This window comes from Anabrus simplex, chromosome 5, assembly GCF_040414725.1.
Source record: "Anabrus simplex isolate iqAnaSimp1 chromosome 5, ASM4041472v1, whole genome shotgun sequence".
NCBI lineage: Eukaryota > Metazoa > Arthropoda > Insecta > Orthoptera > Tettigoniidae > Anabrus > Anabrus simplex.
Window position 1 is genome coordinate 135,958,820 of NC_090269.1, and position 21,885 is coordinate 135,980,704.

Genomic DNA, 21,885 nt, shown 5'->3' on the forward strand with positions numbered 1-21,885 from the left:
GTAAGGACAGGATGGCAGTTTAACTGGTCGGGGAAGGTTTTACAGTAAAAGCTTAAATACAAAGAATCTGATTCCAAGGGCAGAAGGCCTCAAAATGAACCCCCCCCCCCAAAAAAAAAATATAACCTTCCGAATACTTTAAAATGTTAAAACAATTATAAAATCAGCTACGTTAGCGCGGAAGTTACACAGGTTTCACCTGCGACAGGTGAACCCTAAATATCCTCTCGGTGGCTGGATTGCTTAATAACAACGTAACCGGCGTAAGAAAATTAAGGATTATGCACGGCCCATGAAATCTGGGGGCAAGCTTGCCTGCGGGAACAAAATTTTTGACCATCACCTGGTCACCTACCTTCAAATGGGTGGGTCTCCGTCCACGATCATATCTTTCCTTAACCTTTTCATGAGACACATTAAGATTGGCTTTAGCCTTCTTCCAAAGATCTTTAATATTATCAGGATCTATTGTCTCAGGTAGAATGTCACTCAGAGACCAAAGGTTAGAGAGCGGCGTGTTTGGAACAAACTTGAACATCAAAGAAGCTGGAGTAAACTTATGGGATTCGTGAATCGCCGAATTCAAGGCAAAAGCTAACCAATGTAGGGACGTGTCCCACCTAGAATGATCTTTATGATGATAGGCGATCAGCGCGGACCGCAGACTACGATTAACCCGTTCAGCTAGAGATGGTTGAGGATAATAAGCCGAAGTAGTCACATGAGATATGGACAGATCAAAACAGAATTTACGAAAGAGATTGGATGTGAAAGCTTTAACATTATCAGATACAGTATATTGACACGGACCAAAAGAAGCAAAAATGGAATTTAAACAAGTAATGGTGGACTGAGCGGTAGCCAGCTTAGTCGGGAATAACCAAGAAAATCTAGTAAAACCATCTACACATACAAGAATGAACTTGTTGGCATTCCCCTTTGACTGGGGGAAGGGTCCTACGTAATCGATGTAGAGACGTTCCATGGGGCGCGGCGCTTGATGAGAAGACAAAAGGCCTACTTTGGTGGACATGGTTGGTTTACTAAGCAAACAAGATTTACAAGCTTTAACTAGTTCACGAATTTCACTGTCCATACCCTTCCAGATAAACATTTCACGGATCTTTTCCCGGGTTTTGAAGATGCCTAAACGCCCCCCTAATGGGGTCTCATGATAGTACTTGAAGATCATTGGCACAAGAACAGCTGGAACCACTACCTTCATCTTCTTATCATGCCTCGATGGGCAACATAGAACACCATTCCTCAGCACATAAGGGACAACATGTTCCCCAGAAGAAAGGGTTTCCATAATGGGAGCCAGCATCGGATCTTCTCGTTGATATTTCTCAAGATCCCTAAACAGCATGGGAGCAGCAGTTAAAATGGCATTAACCTCAGGTCGTATGGACACGGGAGGTGATGAACTATCGACCAGTTTGTGGGTCTCGACTTCATTAGAAAACATACGGCTTAGTCCGTCAGCAACCACGTTTTTAGTACCTCTGATATGCCTAACATCAAATTGGAAGGCCGAAATTCGGTTGGCCCACCGGGCTATACGACCAGTACGACGCGGCCTACCTAAGACCCAGCTTAAGGCTTGATTATCAGTCTCCAAGTCGAATCTGACATGTTCCAGATAGAGGTGAAACTTTTCTAAGGCAAATAAGACTGCCTAACCTTCGAGCTCATAGATGGAATACTTTTCTTCTTGAGCCGATAGAGTCCTAGAGGCATAGGTGATGGGTCGCCTCCTTAGTTCAGTCTCCTGAAGAAGGACTGCAGCTACCGCCGACGACGACGCGTTGGTTTGGACGATGAATTTTTTGGAGAAATCGGGCATAGCCAGAACGGGCATTACACAGAGCTAATTTAAGATCTTCAAAAGTGGCTTGTTGAGAAGGTCCCCACTCAAATTTGACGCCTTTCCTACGAAGAAGGTTCAAGGGCGCCGCTCTGTTAGCGAAGTTAGGAATAAATTTCCTGAAGAAATTCACCATACCAATGAATCTGGCAATACCTTTGATGTCCTTGGGGGGCTTGAAATCACGGATGGCCTGCGTTCTAGAGCGATCGACTGCAACATTGTCGGGCGACACAATATGCTCTAGGAATGACATTGAAGGCTTAGCAAAGGCGACCTTGGACAACTTCACAGTTAGCCCAGCCTTACAAAGGCGATTGAGAATTTCCTTTAGTTGATCTAGATGTTCTTCAAAAGTCTCCGAAAATACGACGACATCATCAAGATAGTGGTACAAGTACTCAAATTTGATGTCGGAGAAGACCCTATCTAGCAGTCTCGTAAGTACAGCTGCTCCCATGGGGAGCCCAAAAGGCACGCGGTTGTATTCATACAAATTCCAATCCGTGGCAAACGCTGTAAGATGTTTAGATTCTTCAGCCAGAGGAATTTGATTATAGGCCTGATTCAGATCCAATATGGTAAAGAACTTATCCTTCCGAAACCATGAAAAACAAGAATGAAGGTCAGGAAGGGGCCCAGATTGTAACACCACCTTCCGATTGAGAGCCCTATAATCAGTGACAGGCCTGAAGCCACCTTGGGGTTTTGGGACTAGAAAAATAGGCGAAGAATACGCCGACTTAGAGGGCCAGATGATACCATCGTTTAACATTTGATCGATGATTTCTTTCAATGCCTTCATTTTAGGTGGAGATAGCCTATAAGGTGGAAAACGGACAGGAATCGAATCCGTGACCTCAATTTTGTATTCAATAAGGTCAGTAACACCAAGAGTATCCAAGAACACCTCTGGAAACGACTGACACAGCTTACGAATACTGTCAGCCTGATCCTCAGGTAGATGTCTAAGATCTAACATCATCTCATCCTGGGTAGGCGAAATAGATGAACACGATACAGAATTACACTTTAACAAAGGGATTTTACAATTAGACGCAAATTTGAATGTGCACGACCTGCTCTGAAGGTCGAGCACCAGACCAGTGTGGGACATGAAATCTGCTCCCAATAAAATGGGGCAGGACAAGTGCTTTGCCACAAACAATTTAACTTTCCAAGTAAATTTAGAAATCCGAATTTTTGCATATAAAAAACCTACAATTTCTAATGGAGAAGAATTAGCCGAAACATATTGAACTGAAGATGAGCAATAGTCAGGAAGTTTACACACAGTTTTCAGTTTGGAGTACTATTCAGCCGAAATAATAGAACACACACTGCCTGAATCTACTAAAGCTGTTACCGGTTCATTATTTAATTCAATTTTGAGAAAAGGCACATGTGCGGGGGAATCCGCCGCAATCCTGAGACATTCTTTGGGACCTTCAAAAGATAAATTAGAAGACAGTGTTCTCCCTGAAATTTCGACATTTTTACTTGGTGCCGAGCCTCGGGAAGATGGGTTCGCCGACTCAGCCGAAGCCACTAGTCACTTATTATTATTGGCCTTGGTGGAAGTTGCACCAGAAGTTGAGCAGGAGGGGGTGCTATTCGAATTTGGGCAATTTTTGGCGATATGGGAAAATGCACCGCATTTAAAGCAACCTTGGGATGAACTTGCTCCATTATTGGTCCTACTAGATTTGATCAATGGACATTTATTGCGAAGATGGTCAAGCGACCCGCAAGCGTAACATTTACGGAGTGTGATGGGTCGGCGAGGTGGAGGCCGAAAACTACTAGAGGATGGAGGGGGTTCTTTCGCGACACGCAAGGTATCGGCGTATCTAACTCCTTCCGCTGAGACGGCCATAGCCTCTAATTCAGCAAACGTTTGAGGACGCAACGCAAAACACAAATATGACCTGTATGATAGAGAAATACCTTCCACTATAGCCTGAACAATCTGGTCTTCAGGAAAATGAAGAGCAAATACCCTAGTATAGAACTTAATGTCTTGGATGAAGTCTGCCAAGTTTTCATCCAACCACTGTACACGATAATAGTACTTCTGAATTAGTGAGGACCTTGCCCTAGCCGGAATGAAGTTAGCTAGCATGTGGGCGTGGAAGTCTTAGAAATACCTCTGAGCAACATTGCTAATGGATGAGGCAAACTGCTGAACCCAGGTGACATATTAGGTAAAGGTTTAAGTGGCGAAGAAGCTAATTCAGAACGTGCATTGTTCAACGAGGTACGACTCTCAGATTCGTTGTCTAATGGGGCAGAGATTTGTTGAGCTCCAACAGCTTTCCTATTTCCTTCTCCTTTTGGAAGACTCTTCCTCTTGAACTACGTTTACCGTAGCAGGTTGGTCGGTTTTGGGAGGGACTTCCCCAGTTAATAATAGGGTAACCTTACTGGACAATTCTGAAAGATTTTCGAGAACAGCACTAGCTTCCTTCCTTTGAATGTCATTCAACTTGAGAGACAACAGATCGTCAACTCTATTAGAAAAATGAAATAACCTGGCTTGCACACGTTTAATTTGATTAGGAGAAGGGTCATTTTCTTCAAAAAAGTAATCACGGATGCCAGCTCAGTAGTATTGTCAGTGATCGTGGAGAGAGAGTCGTCAATTTCTTTCTCTCCCAAAGTGGGAATGGAAATGGGCAAATCAAGGGACTCTCTAAGCTTATTGGTGTCTACCATAACCATGCCTCCAGATTGCACATTTCTAATTGTTAATTCATAGATCAACTCCTCCTTACGCAAATAGTTGAGATGGAGGACATCGCGAGGGCCGGGCATGATGACCAAAATTTAACAGCTTTGAAAAATGAAAAAGAAAAGTCCAGCGACAGAGAAAATTGTTAGAGTTCGAAAGCAAAGCAACGTTTAGCCGTCAAAAGGGGCTAATTTGAGACCCATACAACCACGCTCTGCTACCACTTGTTACGGAGTTCTCCGTGGTAGTTAGAGGTGAAAGAAGGTGCTGGGATGAACAGGTCTCAACTTACGAAATTAAAGTTAATTTAAAATTCAACAAGGTTATATTTTCTTTTCAAGGCCAAGAAATAACAAGTATAACAGGAACTCATTTGGATATCCACAAGTTAAGAAAGTACAATTACAGTATATTAATGGATTTTGGGCTTTGAGCCCCAGATTCACAATTCTTGAGCAATTAGCCCAACTTTACCCAAAAACAAAGTTTGTCAAAGGGGCAGAAAACCCCAATCATGCCCAGGAGCACTTGCTCCCTATTACTCAGTAAAGCCTGCTCGAGGCACACAGAAACCAAATTTAAGAAAGAGCAACCCGCTCTCAAAGTTCAAGCCTATCAAAGGCCACACCAAACTCCACCTTCAAGCTGTCCTCTAAGCACATGAAATCAGGGGTAAATATACCCAACCTACTGAGGCCTACTCAATAAAGAAACAGGACAATTCCCAAAATACCAACTTGAGAGGAGGCGTAACTGCACTCCTAATACACTTCTTTAAAACCTACTTGGCACTAGGCCGCTTATACAAGGGCTAATCCCATACTACGGAGGTGACACAATTGAACAACGTTATGACATTACGAGTAGAAGGGAAACTGTTATAAAAACGTAGTCACCTCAAAACAAAATGAATGGGAGCTCGAGAGGGTTAGGCACTCTCTATCCCAATTTGTAGTTAAAGAGACAGAATTTATACCAAGTGTCTTTTACATTTTAAATATAGGTTACATGAGGAAAGTTTCGAACCCGTCCCGAGGGTTAAACTACTGAGCTGGCAAGAAAATAAGTTATAAAATGGCCATTACCTGCTGGTTGAACTGCTGCCCGAAGAAAGAGGCACTTCCCGCCCCCTGCTACATAATCACACAAAGAAAGATGTTACTGAAGTGGCGAGGAGACCAGAAAATCAGCAGTTTATATACCCTTGTGGAACATTCGAGACCTTTCATGAATGATAACACCCGCCCACAAGCTTTTTATTGGACGGCCAAAAGATTACATGTCAAAACTGGAGAAGAAAACCAGGATTGGTGGAAAATTAATTACAGAAATTTGCGATTGGTCAATTTCAAAACTGGCGGAAAGAAAGGATTATCATTGCCAACTTAAACAATGGCTGAAAGAAATTTAATAAAAAACAAACTTCTAACCCCTAAATTTCTTCAAAAAAAAAAAAAAGTTCCTTCACTTCGCACTAGGGTGCACAATTGTAGTTCTTAAGAAGGTGCCATCTAGAAGAGAATGTTCACACTTCTTACTACAGAGCAAACAAATACACATCAAAACTGACATAGTTCAGAACACTTCAAAATTTATAGTAATGACATCTTCTGAGAAATCTTAGCATTAATGTTAAAGTTCAAGCTTTCTCCAGTAGAGGAGTTTCAACTGGTGCAATGTTTGAATTAGCGGCGCGGAGGTGTACCGCCCGGTACAATACCTACTGCCAGGATCAAAATTAGACCGCCCCTAACATGGAGACACGCCTTTCGTAGCCGCTCCTCTGGAGTACAGACGCTACGGGTATGCCCCTTCCGCCATCTCCGCCGTACCGAAGTCCACCTTCTCCGCCGTAGATGCCGTTGAGGTCTTCACTCGTAACCCTGAGCTGGGACCCATACCAGATGTTACACACCGGGTCAGTGTGCTCTGGGACTCACATAGGCAGGGGCGCCACTCCCTGGGTAGGGCTGCCTCCGAAGAGGGTCCCTACCTGCTACCTGCCTGAGTGTAGTATTTTGATATATATTTCCACCTAATAGTCATGATGGGTCCCTATTGTCCCAAAAGGATTCTAAGTTAGAAGGATTGGTAAAATGTCTAACAAAATGATTTTATAGTGGAATTAGCTGTTGTGTATGAGTTCTAGAAATATTGAAAGCTCTTTTTTGTATATGCAAAACTATTAATCTTCAGATCTTAACACAAAACACGAAATTGAAGTAACTATTAAATCAGGAGAAACTTTTAAAAGCATTGATTTGCCATGCTTGCAGAAGGTGAATTAGAGGAAGGCTATACATTCCAATGAATCTCATTTAAAGATCCCATAGCATATGAAAGACAGGGATTTGAAAATTTCCTAAATAAACTTTTTCTGTCCTTAGTGGACAGTATTGAATTCAATAAAACTCAATCAAGGGACTACTACAAAACCTTCAGAAAGCAGCTCCAAAAATATGAACCCCCAAACCTACTGATGAAGGATGAAAATGGTAAGCTGGCTCATAACAATAAAGACAATGCAGAAATCCTGGCTAAATATTTCAACAAGCTTCTAAATTGTGAGGAACCTACAGAACTCCTTCATTTGGACACCAATACCCCAATAAAAACACCACCAGAGAACACCCAACCCCCCACCCTCCAATAAAGGAAATCTAACAAGCTCTGAATAAATTTTTTTTTAAACTACAAAGTGCTAGGAAAAGATCAGACCTTCGTCGAAATCTGGAAATATGCAGGAAGATCAGCAAAAGTTGTCCTCCATCAACAACTTGTCTCTATCTGGATTAAAGAACAACTGCCAGAACACTGGACAAGTCCTCATTCACCCACTGCACAAAAAAGGAGACAAAACCGACCCTAATAACTACAGGGGAATCTCGCTCCTAGACATAACATGCAAACTATTTTCAATAATCCTCCTTAATAGGATAAGTTTACAACTTGAGAAAGAACTAGGAGAATATCAAGGAGGTTTCAGACCGTAGAGGAGCTGTCCTGATCAGATCATGAGTCTTAAGTTGAAAATGGACTATAACAGAAGAAACAGATATGGTTTGTAGATTTCAAGAAAGCTTAAGATTGCATCCATAGAGAATCTCTGTTTAATATTTTAAGACACCTTGGACTACACCCCAAATTAATAAACATGATAAAATTGACTCTCACTAACACCAAATCAAAAGTGAAGTTTAGAGGTGAAACATCAGTCATTTGAAATTAAAACTGGACTGTGGCAGAGAGATGGGCTCTCACCACTATTATTTAATTGTGCTCTAGAAATGGTAATGAGGGAATGGTTTAGGAGATGTACTCCAAAAAGAAAGGTTGGCCGAAAAATCAAAACAAATTAACTGGGTTTTGCCGATGATTTAGCATTACTAGCAGTGGACATGAGAGGCAAAAGTCCAGATATCAGAACTTCAAAACATTGCAAATAAAATTGGCCTCAAAATATCACTTAACAAAACAGAAATTATGCCCCAAAAACCAACACAAGTAAAAGAAGTTACCATAAATGGTAATAAAATCAAAATAGTAACTTAATTTAAATATCTTGGAGAAGTAATAACACATAACCTAAATGAAAAAAATCTCAATCCAAACAAGAACAAAAGAGACTAAAAGTATGATTTCAGATATTGGCAAAACAACTAACAGCAATCGCTGGAGACTGCTCTTCAACAGAATTCCTGAGGCAGCAGATAGGAATTGCTAACCATCGAGGAAATGGTGCCAGCGTTATGGGCACGTTTCCTGAGAACACTCCACTGGATGAAGTCTTTTATCTTACACCTTAGACTTTTGAGCTGGAGTGAAGTTTAAAAAAATTATTGTTGAAATATCATTTTGTATGTATGAAATAGAAATAGACTATTTTTCATTTTGTTGCAAAATTAACATGGGATATCTACAAAAATAAATGTTTATCAATAAATGCAAAAAACACAACAGTTATAAAACCGGGAGCTACATATGCAGCAGAAACACTTTTTCACCTGAATAAACAATCAAAGACTGACAGACTTCAGAAAATTGAAAGGAGGTTTGGAAGAACCTGCATCAACAAAAAATACCAGAAAGATGGACAGTGGCGGATAATACCTAACACAGTCGTGTACAAAGAGCTAGAACCCATTACAGATACTATGCGCAAGAGGAGACTGGGATTCTTTGGACATATCCTGAGGATGCAGGATTCAAGATTTCTGAAACAACTAATACAACGCAATCTCGTCTCATAAAATACCACAACAGGATGTAAATGGATCGGAGAAGTAAGAGAGAATCTGAAGAAAAATAGGCCTTACAACAGAAGACACCACAAATAAGATAAAATTGAATACAAACCAACAACACGCATATTTTCAACCTAGGAAAGGGCACGAAGATCGGAGTGTCTGAAGAAGTACTGGGAGTATCGCAAAGTCCAAACAATCCCTTCAAAGTGACCTGAACGATGGATTGACTAAAGTGATCCTATGCGGTCATAAAAGAAGTGGACAATATTAAGCCAGTTTGAGGACATACTTTTTTTTTTTCTGATGCAGCTGTTTTAAATCCACCTACATGGTTCTCGAATGTGAACGTGTGTTGTACGGTGATATCAATAACAGTACCTCATTTATATAAAAAGGTGAAATTAACTTCAAGTGAAAGCCTGTGCACGTGACTTGTGAAAAACTTTTTGTATCTACAGAGAAAATCTGAAATGTATTCTGCCCTCTTTTATAAATTTTGTTTAAATTGTTCCCATTTTTGGAGCTATTGTGAGTGGTAGATCAGGCAGTTCTAACACAGACTGATCCAAGGAACAGGTTACAAGTTGGAACACTTTCAGATTTGCCTTTTATCTCCATAAATGGTCCTTCAATACATTGCTTCAATGCAAAAAGTTTTGCAACAGGACTAAGCATCATAGTTCTAGATAAACAAATAGGGAAAGCCACTAAACCAGCAGGAACAGCAGCATTCACCTCGTCACTTCAACTGACTTGCGTAATGTCATATTATAGTGCATTTTTATTTCAGAGCTCAAAAGAACAGATTTTTATTAATTATACAAATAAGCATCTTTTGAGAAATCACGTTTTAATAAGTTAATCTTTTTGCCTTGTCAGTTTTGTCGTACCTGCTATAAGTTAATTTTCAGGGGAGGTGCGATAGTGATTTAAAATTTTATTTGTTATGGTGAACTCGTTAAGTATGCCTCCCCCTCTAGTAAAATCACAAATCACTCGCTGGTTCAGTTCCATGCGAAACTGGAGGCACTGTCGTTATGATCGTGATAATAAAAGTTTTGTAAAATCTTGTTTGAGTTTCACTGTACAATACAAACTAGTTTTCGTTGTGTCCTGTATACTTTTGTAAACACATAACAACCTTCATTTTTCAGTAGGCTAGGTTCTTTTTTCCTGAACAATAAGTAATGAATTTCCAATTTGTTTGTTACAGTTCACAGGAGTTCTATGGTTAATGGAGTGAAGATCATTCCTCCATCTGAGGGTTTCTACATAGTAAATCCTGATCAAACCTTGCAAGACTCCGAGAATCGTATGAGGGAGTTCTTGCTACCCCGTGTTCCACCAACTTGGTCTGGCACTATAGGAAGTAAACCATCCACTCAGGATTTTGAAAAAGCTTTGCATGATTGTAATACATTTGTGTAAGTATTACATCAATCACTAAAAAATAAGGCTAACAATGAATATCTAGATTTTGTGTGAAGATCATTCATACATTCAAAGGTTTCTGCATAGTAAATTTAGGTAAAATCTTGCAAAACTACAAATTGTAAGAAGGAATTCTTGTATTTGTGAAATATACAGTCCCAGAAATAATTCTGTAAGAGAAATGTTTATATTGTGCTGGTTTATCAAAGTCCTTAACTAAAATCAATACTCGGAGAGGTACAGTGTTTAGCTATCCACTAAATTTTAAAAACTACTATTTACAGTTATTTATAAGTTCAGTGATGTTTTAATTTTCCATTTTCCATGCGAGAACTTTTCTCACAGTGGCTTTGTGTACACAGCCCGGTGGTGCATCAAACTCTGGTTTACTGACATTGCCTCCACAGCAGTGTCATTCCAGAACAGTTCGCTTCACAGCTAACAAGCCACACTGAACTTCACGTAGCTGTCTGACATACTTGTTTCATGCTGAAATGTCGTCACAAACTCGAGACTCTCGTAATTGCATGTGTTGACTCACGACTGACTTGTCAACACTGACTAGCATCGTCTCGCCAGCACCCTACAATCTCGGCCTTCATTGTCACAATTATTTATTATACTTAAGATTAAGTAGTGGTAAGGAACAAAGAAATATCAAATAGTCATATATAGAGAGATAGGAGTTAGGTGAATAGCAGGGAGGCCTCAGACCTTGAAGATCATTCATACATTCAAAGGAACAAATAATAACTTTGAAGCTAGTCATGGAATGTTACAGAAAACGAAACAACCCCCTTACAATAACGTTTATAGATTTCAAGAAAGCTTATGACTCCATCCACAGACCATCGTTATTAAAAATTTTAAGACATTTCAGACATTTCAGACTTCACCAAAAGCTAATCAAATTGATTGAACTTATTCCAACTAATACAATTTCTAAAATTAAGTTCAGAGGAGAATTTTCTGAATCATTCTTGGTTACAACTGGTTAGAGACAGGGTGACGGATTGTCAGCTCTTCCTTTTAATTGTGCACTAGAGTACGTTATGAGGGAATGATATAAGAACAACTCAAAAAATATTAAAATTGGAACCCAGAAGGATAACATACATTTGAACTGTCTAGGATTTGCTGATGATATTGAGGATGATATTCAGGAAACAAAACAAAAAATAAAATGTTTACAGGAAATAGCTCAAAATATTGGTTTGAAAATTTCATTAAAAAAAAAAAAACAGAAATTATGCTATCTCAACTTCCGCTTGCAAACAGAATTCAGCTGGGAGACCAAGAAATAAAAATTGTAGAAAAGTTTAAGTATTTGGGTGAAATAATCACATACAACCTGAACGAGAAACCATCATGGCAAAATAGAATAAACTGGTTACAGCACAGCATGTTACCAAGAATACATATAATAAAGTGTCTCAATAGCAACCAAACTGAAATACTACAAAACAGTCACCCAGCCACAAATTACATATTCATGTGAATCATTATTCAAAATAACAAACACAATTGCAATAGATAGAGTACTCAAGTTAGAAAGGAGAATAGTGAGAACCTGTTAAAAAAAATGATCATTGAAATGGATTCTGGAGACTAGCTTCCAATGAAACAGTTTATAAAAGAAATAGATCCTGTGACTTGCACAATGAAAAAGAAATATCATTCTTAGGGCATCTAATATGGTCACCAGAAAATAGAATCAGTAGAAAAATAATAGAAAAATTATGGAACAGTAAGAGTATTAGATGGATCACAGAACTCGAAGACATGAAAGAGTTGCATATTACAATAGAAGATTTAAAATACAAAACAAATACCCTCAACATATTGAAAGATAAAGACACTGGACTGCCGACGAAAATCAACAAGCAGAGAATGGGAAGAGTGATTCCAGAAGCAGAAAGTTATGTTCAGAAAGGATGAATCTGTATTGGCTAACAAAAGAAAGAAAAACCTCCATAAACCTGACTGAAGTAGTCCTATGTTTGCTAAAAAATTTAAAGAATAATAGAGCGATAAGAATAAGAAAAGAAATACATAATAAGACAAAAATAAAGGCAGGCAAGTATGGGAAGATGGAGCTACAGAAAGAGGACTCAATCTCCACATCTTTATACACTGCTTTTTTCAGATAGATAGGCTTTCTCCTCATCAAGCCAGCCCAAGTTGGCAGGTTCTATCCTGGCTCAGTCTGGTGGTATTTGAAGGTGCTCAAATACGTCAGCCCCATGTCGGTAGATTACTGGCATGTAAAAGAACTCCTACAGAACAAAATCCCTGCACCTTGGCATCTCCAGAAATCATAAAAGTAGTTAGCGGGACATAAAATTATTATTATTATTCTCACCAATCCCAGTTATTGTACATCTCTCACTTCTCAGTCCCCATTGAGTTAATTTCTGGTTCCCACATTATTTATGATTATTCCTTAAAGAGTAAACGCCATGTTCATCCTATAAAAACTAGAGAACTTCCATACGGAAACGTGGACTGGGGCACTAGTTTTGGCAACACTGTATTTATGTATATTTGTTATTCAGCCTGAAAGCTGGTTTGATCCTCAAGAGCTCTGCCAACAGCTGTTATAGATAGCTTAGGTATCACTGAAGGCGCATACTAGCGAAATGAGGAGTGACGTTTCCCGTTGCTTTCCTCACCGAGCCAGAAGTTGCCATTACATATCAGTATGCCAAGCCCACTGAAATGCACGCACCAACAGACCTATCAGTGACATTTTCACACCATTCATAACAGGGACTGGCTGCATAAGGAATGGCATTATTAACATCACTCATACCTCATGTCACTTTCATATCATCAAAGCCTAGGATGAGACTGAGACAGTTTAGTAAAAGTAACAAATTAACAAATTAATTCTAGCCTGTACCAGAAGATATAGTGCACTCTAAGCACTATCACTTGCCAGCAAAGTCATTGTATTTATTTAACCTAGACTAAAAAATGAAATTGGAAATTTTGGAACCAGGGAAGGCTATCTTTAAGAAATAGTCTAGTTAGAATATTAACTAACTTGGAGTAAACAATCACCTACCCTTTCGCACATCTTTTCTGTCCAACCTTCTTGTTCAACTCTTGTTCTTTTCTGACTCTGACAATGTTAACCCTTAATCAGTCTTAAAGAGCAGGTACAAAATATACATACACTTTTTTCTCAAAAAACGACTTCACTAAACATAACAAAATCAGCATACATGATAAATATAATTTTTTTAAAAGAGTAAACACACTTAGACTCATGTGCGCTTGTGCATGCTCATGTGTGTGTGGGTGGGTGTGTGTGTGTGTGTGTGCGTGCGCACTTTTTCTTGACCTGGCTTATATATTCCATTGTCTACATATCCAGTTTTCATGGTTGGATCCTGTGTTAACGAAGGTATTATATTCCTTCAGTTGACCCAATGATGTAAGGGTAGCGTGTGTGCCTCTCACCACGATTTCTAATAGTGAGTAGGTGACCCCAGTCTAGAAAACCAAGAGGATTTGTCACACTGACCATGCATTGCCTCGTAATCTGTAGGTTTTTCGGCTGAGCAACAGTTACATGCAAGGCCTCGACCTTTGAGGGATGTAGCACCATGGGATTTGGTTTGGATCATACGCCTTAGTTCTGAAATGTAAAAGGGATAAATTACTGTGCATTGTTCATAGAGTTTTCTGCTAATTCTTCACTGGCTGTCGTAGTCATCTGTTATAGTACCATCATCAGAAGCACTCAGTCTTCCTGTTCTGTCATCAGATACAGAAACTGCATCCTCCAAGTGCACCTGTGGCTTTGATGAGAAATATAGATAGGAGCCAGAGAGATGAGTTTCACGAGGAATGTGCTAGCCCTCTCTTCTCGTCCCCAAGCTTGTGTATGTACTTGCATTTCTGAGAACTTGATCCCTCGCAGTCGCAGTGTCCTTACGAGGTCTCTATCTGCAAGTTACGTGATGTAATTTTGTATATCGCAGGTGGATAGCATTTGTCTATTAAGACTACATCTGACTAGCAAAACATTAAGATAAGACAGTTTACAACTAATAGTAGCTTTCAAAACTATACATGCTTGAAATCTGGGTTATTTCCACTGACATTGGCTATTTATTCCATCTTCAACATTAGATTTCACCACATCGTTGTATCCTCGCGCGGCAGATCGAAAGAACTTTTGTTATTTTTATTTTATTTTTCTTTATTCCTATCGGCCTTCTAAAGACCACATTATTTCAGCTGTCTTCTCCAGGCTTTGATCTCTGCCCCGTGCTCCTTCATTCAGTGCTGGTATTGCTCTTTTCTTTCCTACGTCCACATCTTTCCGTCTTCAACTTTGGTCTTTCTTGAAAACCCTGGTGGTCTTTTAGTTTCCTCCTGAGTAGGTTGCATTCTTGTGTATCTTCAGTAGTGATCCCCCATCTCTTGTAGGTCCCTTTCCACCTCCTTGAACCAATTTGGCTGGGTCTTCTCATCTTTAAAACAGGAAAAGATCTGCTTCAATAATCATGCGGATTCTGTTCTTAGCAAGTGGCCATAAAATGTAATTCTCCTTCTCTGCATGACATCAGAGATTATCTGGACATGAGTATACAGCTCATGGTTATGCCGACATCTATGTTCATCTTTGTCTTTAATGGGGCCAGGAATTTTCCTTAAGATCTTTCTTTAATTTCCAGTTTTCCTATCAGGCCTTTCTTGTTTTATAGCAATGCATTCCGCTGCATACAAAGCCTCTGATCTTACGACAGTGCAATAATGTCTTGAGTTTTGCATTCAAGGATATGGACATTTTGTTGTAAATGTCTTTGGTCAGTTGATAAGCCATTTCCATTTTATTCATGCATGACGTGAAAGCTCCTTTTTCAGAAATGTTTGGTTATATCCACTCGCCAAGATATATAAATTTGTATGTACGTTTGATTGCCCCCAGTTTGATTAATGATTTACCTGAAACTGTACAAATAAGTGCTTCAATATAATCTTTGATGGGTCACTCGCTTTCTGTTAGGGGAGGAGCAGGTATCGATTCGAATGAGGAAAACTGCTCATCACTTGATTCACTAGAGTCACTATCCAGAGATATGATGAATTCTTCTAGGGCGTCTTCCATCAGTCCATCGTTCTGCCAGTACTCTTCCTCACTGTTATGAACGTGGGAAACAATTTCCATCCCAATCTTCTTCGTCATAGATGAAATTGCAGTTCTCATTACGACTTTGAGCTTTGTCATGGGAATGTTCCAAGTAACATTGCTTTCCCATACAATCCTCTTTGCCTTCGCCCAAGCCAGTTCAATGGCATTAAACGCGCATCTGTAAGGCAGCAAACTAATTACGTCATGCCCATGTGACCTTTAAAGTTCATCAGTTCGGAAGATTTTCTTGGAACTTTTATTGATTTCAATCAAATGGAAGAGTTCAAATTTTCTCATGTCCTCACCATATGGGACATTGTTTCTTTCGAGCCAGCTTTTCATTTCCTTCTTAATAGAGTACTTTGTGGGGGGTTTGTTCTATTGCACACAATGATACGAAGCTTCATTTAACACTATAATGCTGTTTTTGCGAAGGTTAGGCAACAGCTTCTCACGATTCCACTTCTCAATATTCTCTGTGTTCATCTGGGCACGATAGTCTCCTGATTTCCTGGCCTTAAAAATGTGATGCTCCTTCCAGGAACTCATCTTCACATCCCACGTGTACAATTATTAAGCGGTTCGATGAGCTTGTGTTGGTCGTAACCTCAGGTTGATTGTCACTTTGCCAACATTTATAAAATTTTAAATTATTATTTATGTTTCATCTATATAAACAATTAAATGATCATCGAAACAGACTTTCAACGTATTAGGTCGTGTTACGTACATGTAGTACGTGTTAAAGAAATGTTAAGTACAGAACAAAAATGGCCAGCCGGACACCAGTGGGATCCGAACCCACAACCTTCCGATTTTGCGTCGGTTGCTCTACCAATTGAGCTATGGTGGCCTAGGCCATCTTTGTTCTGTTTGAAAGGATCTGAGCTACAGGTCTGGCACTGCTGCTAGCACACTGTAGAGTGCATTTAAGTCGCCCGTTGTGGGGCATCTCAATGAATATTGAATTTTCATGACCGTATTGTAATCGAAACAGACTTTGAACTACAGGTACGTAACACGACCTAATACGTTGAAAGTCTGTTTCGATTACAATGCGGTTGTGAAAATTCAATATTCAATGAAATGATCATCTCTTCTGTAACTCCGCATAGCTCTTAAATACCTACTGTACCAACTGACTATGTTCGGGTGCTCCACCAGAATTTTCCTGAAACTGACATTTCTTCCACTTAAATCCGATATCTTTCAAAATTCGCCTCAAGGTATGAAGGCCTGTGGAAATTTGATTTTCTTCTTGATGGCACTCAAAAGCTTGGGGGCATGTAGGCACCTTCTTGTGGACTATATAAAAGTCTTGAATTACGTCACTTATCCCCCTATTAAAACAATCTCACTGCAGTTTTCTTTCTTCTGGCTGTGGGTGGTGCTTCCCTGGTGTTGATAGTGATGTATCACCAGCTACTGCAAACTCTACTCACTGTGCTGACTTGAAATTCCAGAGTAATTAGATACATGCAAATTGGCTTGCCTCGGTGTTTCAGTTGCCCTTCTCGTGCCTCATCATATTATTGAATTACATGTCTGATAACTTCACTAGCTTTGCTGTGGATAGTCTTTCCTGTCTTCGGGAAGTGTTCCATAATAGTAATACAAAATACCACTCTAATAACAAATGCTTTATAGCACAGTTAAGTAAGCTTCAATTTATAAAACACTATTCAACGCTTACAACACAGACAAAATAAACGCTACCGAACTGTTCAACTTGTCACATGTATCGTCAAAGGGAGACTGGCTGCTGGCTGACGATACTGTTAGGAAGAGACATAGCCGAGGCAACACAGAGAGAGGGGGGAGAGATAGTGCTGCTCCCCCGTGTCCCACCTCGCGTCCTGCTAGTCATCTCTTGAGGTCGCATCTATAGACATAGTAGTTATCTCCATTCTTTGCAAAGCTCATGGGAAGTGGAGTATAATATACATGGTCTGAAATACCATGCACATCTAATTAATGGTTAAGTTTGTGAGCCTAAGTTGATTGTCAATTTTCCACCTTTCTGTACCCACTAGCTTCTTTCTTCAAGGGATTAACTGGGTTGAGTAGCTCAGACGATAGAGCGCTGACCTGAGCTCAAGTTGGGCACATTCGATCCTGACTCAGTCCGGTGGTCTTTGAAGGTGCTAAAATTCGCTACCTTTACAACGATAGATTTTCTGGCAACTAAAAACTCCTGAGTGACAAAATTCTGGCACCTTGTCTCAAAAAATCATTTAACCTTACACGGGCAAAAACCCATATAAGGGTTACCTGTTCATATCCTCGTGTGCGAAAAGCTGTATATCTGCTTGCACATTACTTCGAAATGTTACCGGGGACAGACATGAGTAAGTTTGATCCTGCCCCATCAACTACAATTCCTGTATATAATATTCTGGGGGGGGACTATATTACTATCACATTTTGATCAAGATACAGACCAACTAGAGTATTTTTATCTTTTCTTTGATGATGAGATTCTTTTTTGATAATTACAAATGAAACTTGTATTCAAGTAGGGACCCTCTTCAGAGGCAGCCCTGCCCAGGGAGTGGTGCCCCTGCCTATGCGAGTCCCAGAGCACACTGACCTGGTGTGTATCATCTGATAAGGGTCCCAGCTCAGGGTTACAAGTGAAGACCTCAATGGCTGTGAAGACGGAGATGAAGATCATTGGTACGGCGGAACTGGCGGAAGAGGCACCTTTGCTTTTTGGGATAGTAATAAAAAGCCTGTTTAAAATCCAGGTGCGTCTGAGTGGTATCCACCGGCTTCCTGGTCCGCGTCTGACACCTTGTTGGTGTGGCAGCAATACCAAGCTCCAGGAACTAACAATCCCTGGTTCTAAGCACCCAGCACTGCTGGATCTCCTATTACAAGCCAAACATGATTCGTGGGCGTACTAACATTACCCTAGGTGGTACCCAATCCACCCGTCGCATTGAGACGGCAACCAGGCTTTCGGATTCTGGGGAGCCTGGACAACCACGAAAACATGGGGAGATCTGGAGCTCTCTGGTAAACTATCCCACAAAACGCCCACATACATTCAGTATCAACACTTTGATTCAACCAGGAAAATTACTAAATTTAGTCACAGAACTTGATCAGCAAAAAATTCTTATCCTTGCCCTGCAGAAAACTCAATTTACTTATAATGCTACCTTGGATTATGGAAATTACCATATATTCAAAAGTAAAACTGACCAAAAGATTCTAAATAGGGCCCCTTTATTTGGTATGAGCTTCGTAGTATATAAAAGTATACTGAACTCGACCCAAGAAGTTAATTCCATCAACAATCGCCTAATGACGATAAGGATTCAGTGTGCCAATAAAAAATATACATTAGTAAATGCACACGCCCCTACAAATATAGACAACAAGAAGAATCCCCAAAACGTGGACAAATTTTGGAACAAACTTGAAAGGGTAATGTCAAAAATTCCAAAGGATATCAAAATCCTCTTAGGCGATTTCAATGCACAAATCGGCCGAGAAAAGGAACACAGGAAAACTGTCGGACTCTACCCGGCGCACAAATTTACCAACAAAAACGGTTCAAGACTCATTGAACTATGTCAGCAGTGCAACCTTAAAATCATGTCCACATCCCTCAGGAAGTATCCCAAGAAACAAAAAACCTAGAGGTCCCCCATTGAATCCATTGGCGAATTTCAGATTGATCATGTAGCTATCTCATATCCGCTACAGAAAGAGATACACGATGTACAAGTGAGAAGAGGCGCAAACATAGACTCTGATCACTATCTCACAAGAGTTAAAGTAAAATTTACTCCAAGAAAATACCACCCCAAGAAAATCCAACAGAAATTTGACATAAAAAGGATTCCTGTTACGGACCCAAAAGAAGCATGGGAAAATCAACCAGCGAAAACATGGAAAGATTTCCACACCAAAATCATACAGAAGGCACGAGAAATGGTACCCTTAAAAAGGAATACAAAACGCCCCTGGTGGAACTCAACATACAACCAAGCCCTAGAGATAAGAAAATCTGCATTTCAGAAATACAACAGTAGAAAATCCCAGAAAACTTACCGAGAATTTTATGAGACCAGAAAACAAGTATCCAAAACCATCAAGCAAGAAAAAAGAAAGCATCTGAAAGAACTGGACTCAATTGAAGAAATCTTTAAAAACCACAACAAGGGATTTCTACAGAACATTCACAGAAAAAATCTGAGGAACTTATGTTTCAGGAAACAAGACGGAAAATTGGCACTTAATAATAAAGAAAACTGCCAAGAACTTGCACAGTACTTCTCAGAACTTCTTAACTGTCCTGAACCCACTGAAAGATTTCTTGAAGAAGCATCCAGTTTCACTCGCTCAGAATCACCTCCACCAAACCAGGAAGAAATTCAGAGCCACATTAAACGACTAAAGAACAACAGAACCTCAGGAAGAGACGGGATTGTTGCAGAATTCCTTAAGAATCTTGGTCCAAATTCACTCGAGGAACTTACAGAAACAAAAAAGGAGACAAAACTGATGTCAATAACTATAGGGGAATCTCCTCCTTGAAGCCGGCTACAAAATTTTCTCTGCATGCCTGTTGAAAAGAATACAAGAACAACTCGAGCATAAGATTGGTGAATATCAAGCTGGGTTCCGCCCTCACAGATCGTGCACTGAACAGATCTTCAACCTCAAAACCGCTCTAAAATTCAGGGCCCTCAGAAACCTTCCAATCATCTGTACCTTCGTAGATTTCAAGAAGGCTTATGATTCAATTGATCGTCAGTCTCTGTTCAGCACCCTGAAAGAACAGGGACTAGTCTCCAAAATGCTAAACTTGACCAAACAGACCCTCACTGACATGAAGTCAAGAGTGAAATTCATGGGAGAAATCTCAGACGAATTCATGATAAAAACTGGTGTCCGGCAAGAAGATGGATTGGTAAGGTGATGAGGGAATAGGAAAAAGAACTGAAAGCAAAAAATAGCTGGAACCCAGTAAACATTGGGACACAAAAAAGCAAGCTTGAAATTCCATGCTTAGCCTTCGCGGATGACCTGGCCCTTTTGTCCAGCAATGAAGTCACAGCAATAAAGCAAGTTGAAATTCTCCTAGAATGTGCCAGAAACGTCAGACTTCATATCTCCTTCCAGAAAACTGAACTTTTCTGTGCAAAACTAGACATCCATAGTCTCAATACAAAATACGAACAGATCAAAAGTTCCTCACTTCAAATACCTGGGTGAAATCCTCGAACCAACCGGACAGGAGAAAATAGCCCAAAACAACTGTGTCCAAAAGCTCAGAAGAGCATATGGGAGAACAAGAGAAATCTACAACAAAAAATGTTTGTCTCTGCACGTTAGGATTAAACATTACAATACTGTAATCAAGCCTGAGGCTTTATATGCAGGGGAAACTCTAACGCTTCATAGAAAGGTTGAGCTGGAAAATATCCTAAAAGAAGAGCGAAAAATCATGAGGAAAATTTTAGGACCAAGACACGCGGAAGAAGGGTACCGCCTCCAAACCCGGAAATCGACAGAAAAAATATCTAAAATTGCAGCAGACCTCAGGAAAAGATGGCTAAAATTTTATGGACATGTTAAGAGGCTTCCAGAAACCAGACTAACGTACCAAGTTCTTGAAAGAGTTGATAAACTGAAGAATTTTCCTTGGATACAACAAACAAAAGCGGACATGAAGAATGCACAAATTCAACGTGAAGAAATTTTGAATTGAAATATGTATAGAAAGAAAATTGACAAGTGGGAAGTTACTCCAGAGAACGAAGTACCAAGAAGAGTAGGTACCAAGTGGACGGAAGAAAGGAAGAGGATCTTTAGTCAACAGATAAAAGCATCCTGGATCCTCCGCAAATGAAATCATAAATAAAGCTTCGTGTGTTCCGAAAGGGACCCTTCACGCATAATAATAATAATAATAATAATAATAATAATAATAATAATAATAATAATAATAATAATAATAATAATATTTGCTTTACGTCCCACTAACTATATTTTACAGTTTTCAGAGACGCTGAGGTGTCGGAATTTAGTCCCGCAGGAGTTCTTTTATGTACCAGTAAATCTACCAGCACGAGGCTGACGTATTTGAGCACCTTCAAATACTACCGGACTGAGCCAGGATCGAACCTGCCAGGTTGGGGTCGGAAAAGCAGCGTCTCAACCGTCTTAAGCCACTCAGTCCAGCAAAACACAAAGAGAAAGCAACACCCTCCCTTCCCTGACTAAAACAGCAAGAAATGCATCATGGTCTGCCCCAAGAATTTGACATGAAATCATTATTATTATTATTATTATTATTATTATTATTATTATTATTATTATTATATATATATATATATTCGTTTACGGCCATTAGAGACCACGTTAGATAACAATTACATGTTGCTGGAAGCCTTCCTCACAGCCCAGAACTTCAGCATCCTCTCTCTGGCAGCCTGTCTTCAATCTT

At 39.8% G+C, this 21,885-nt stretch overlaps 1 protein-coding gene across 3 annotated transcripts in view; it reads left to right on the forward strand.

Moving 5' to 3' along the window:
* Sse (separase) overlaps positions 1-21,885 on the forward strand; it is a 330,246-nt gene that overhangs the window by 279,615 nt on the left and 28,746 nt on the right. For all 3 annotated transcript variants that reach the window (XM_067148330.2, XM_067148331.2, XM_067148332.2), the window contains exon 9: positions 10,059-10,269. In XM_067148330.2, the coding sequence (XP_067004431.2) occupies positions 10,059-10,269 (211 nt within the window). The remainder of the gene's footprint in view (positions 1-10,058; positions 10,270-21,885) is intronic.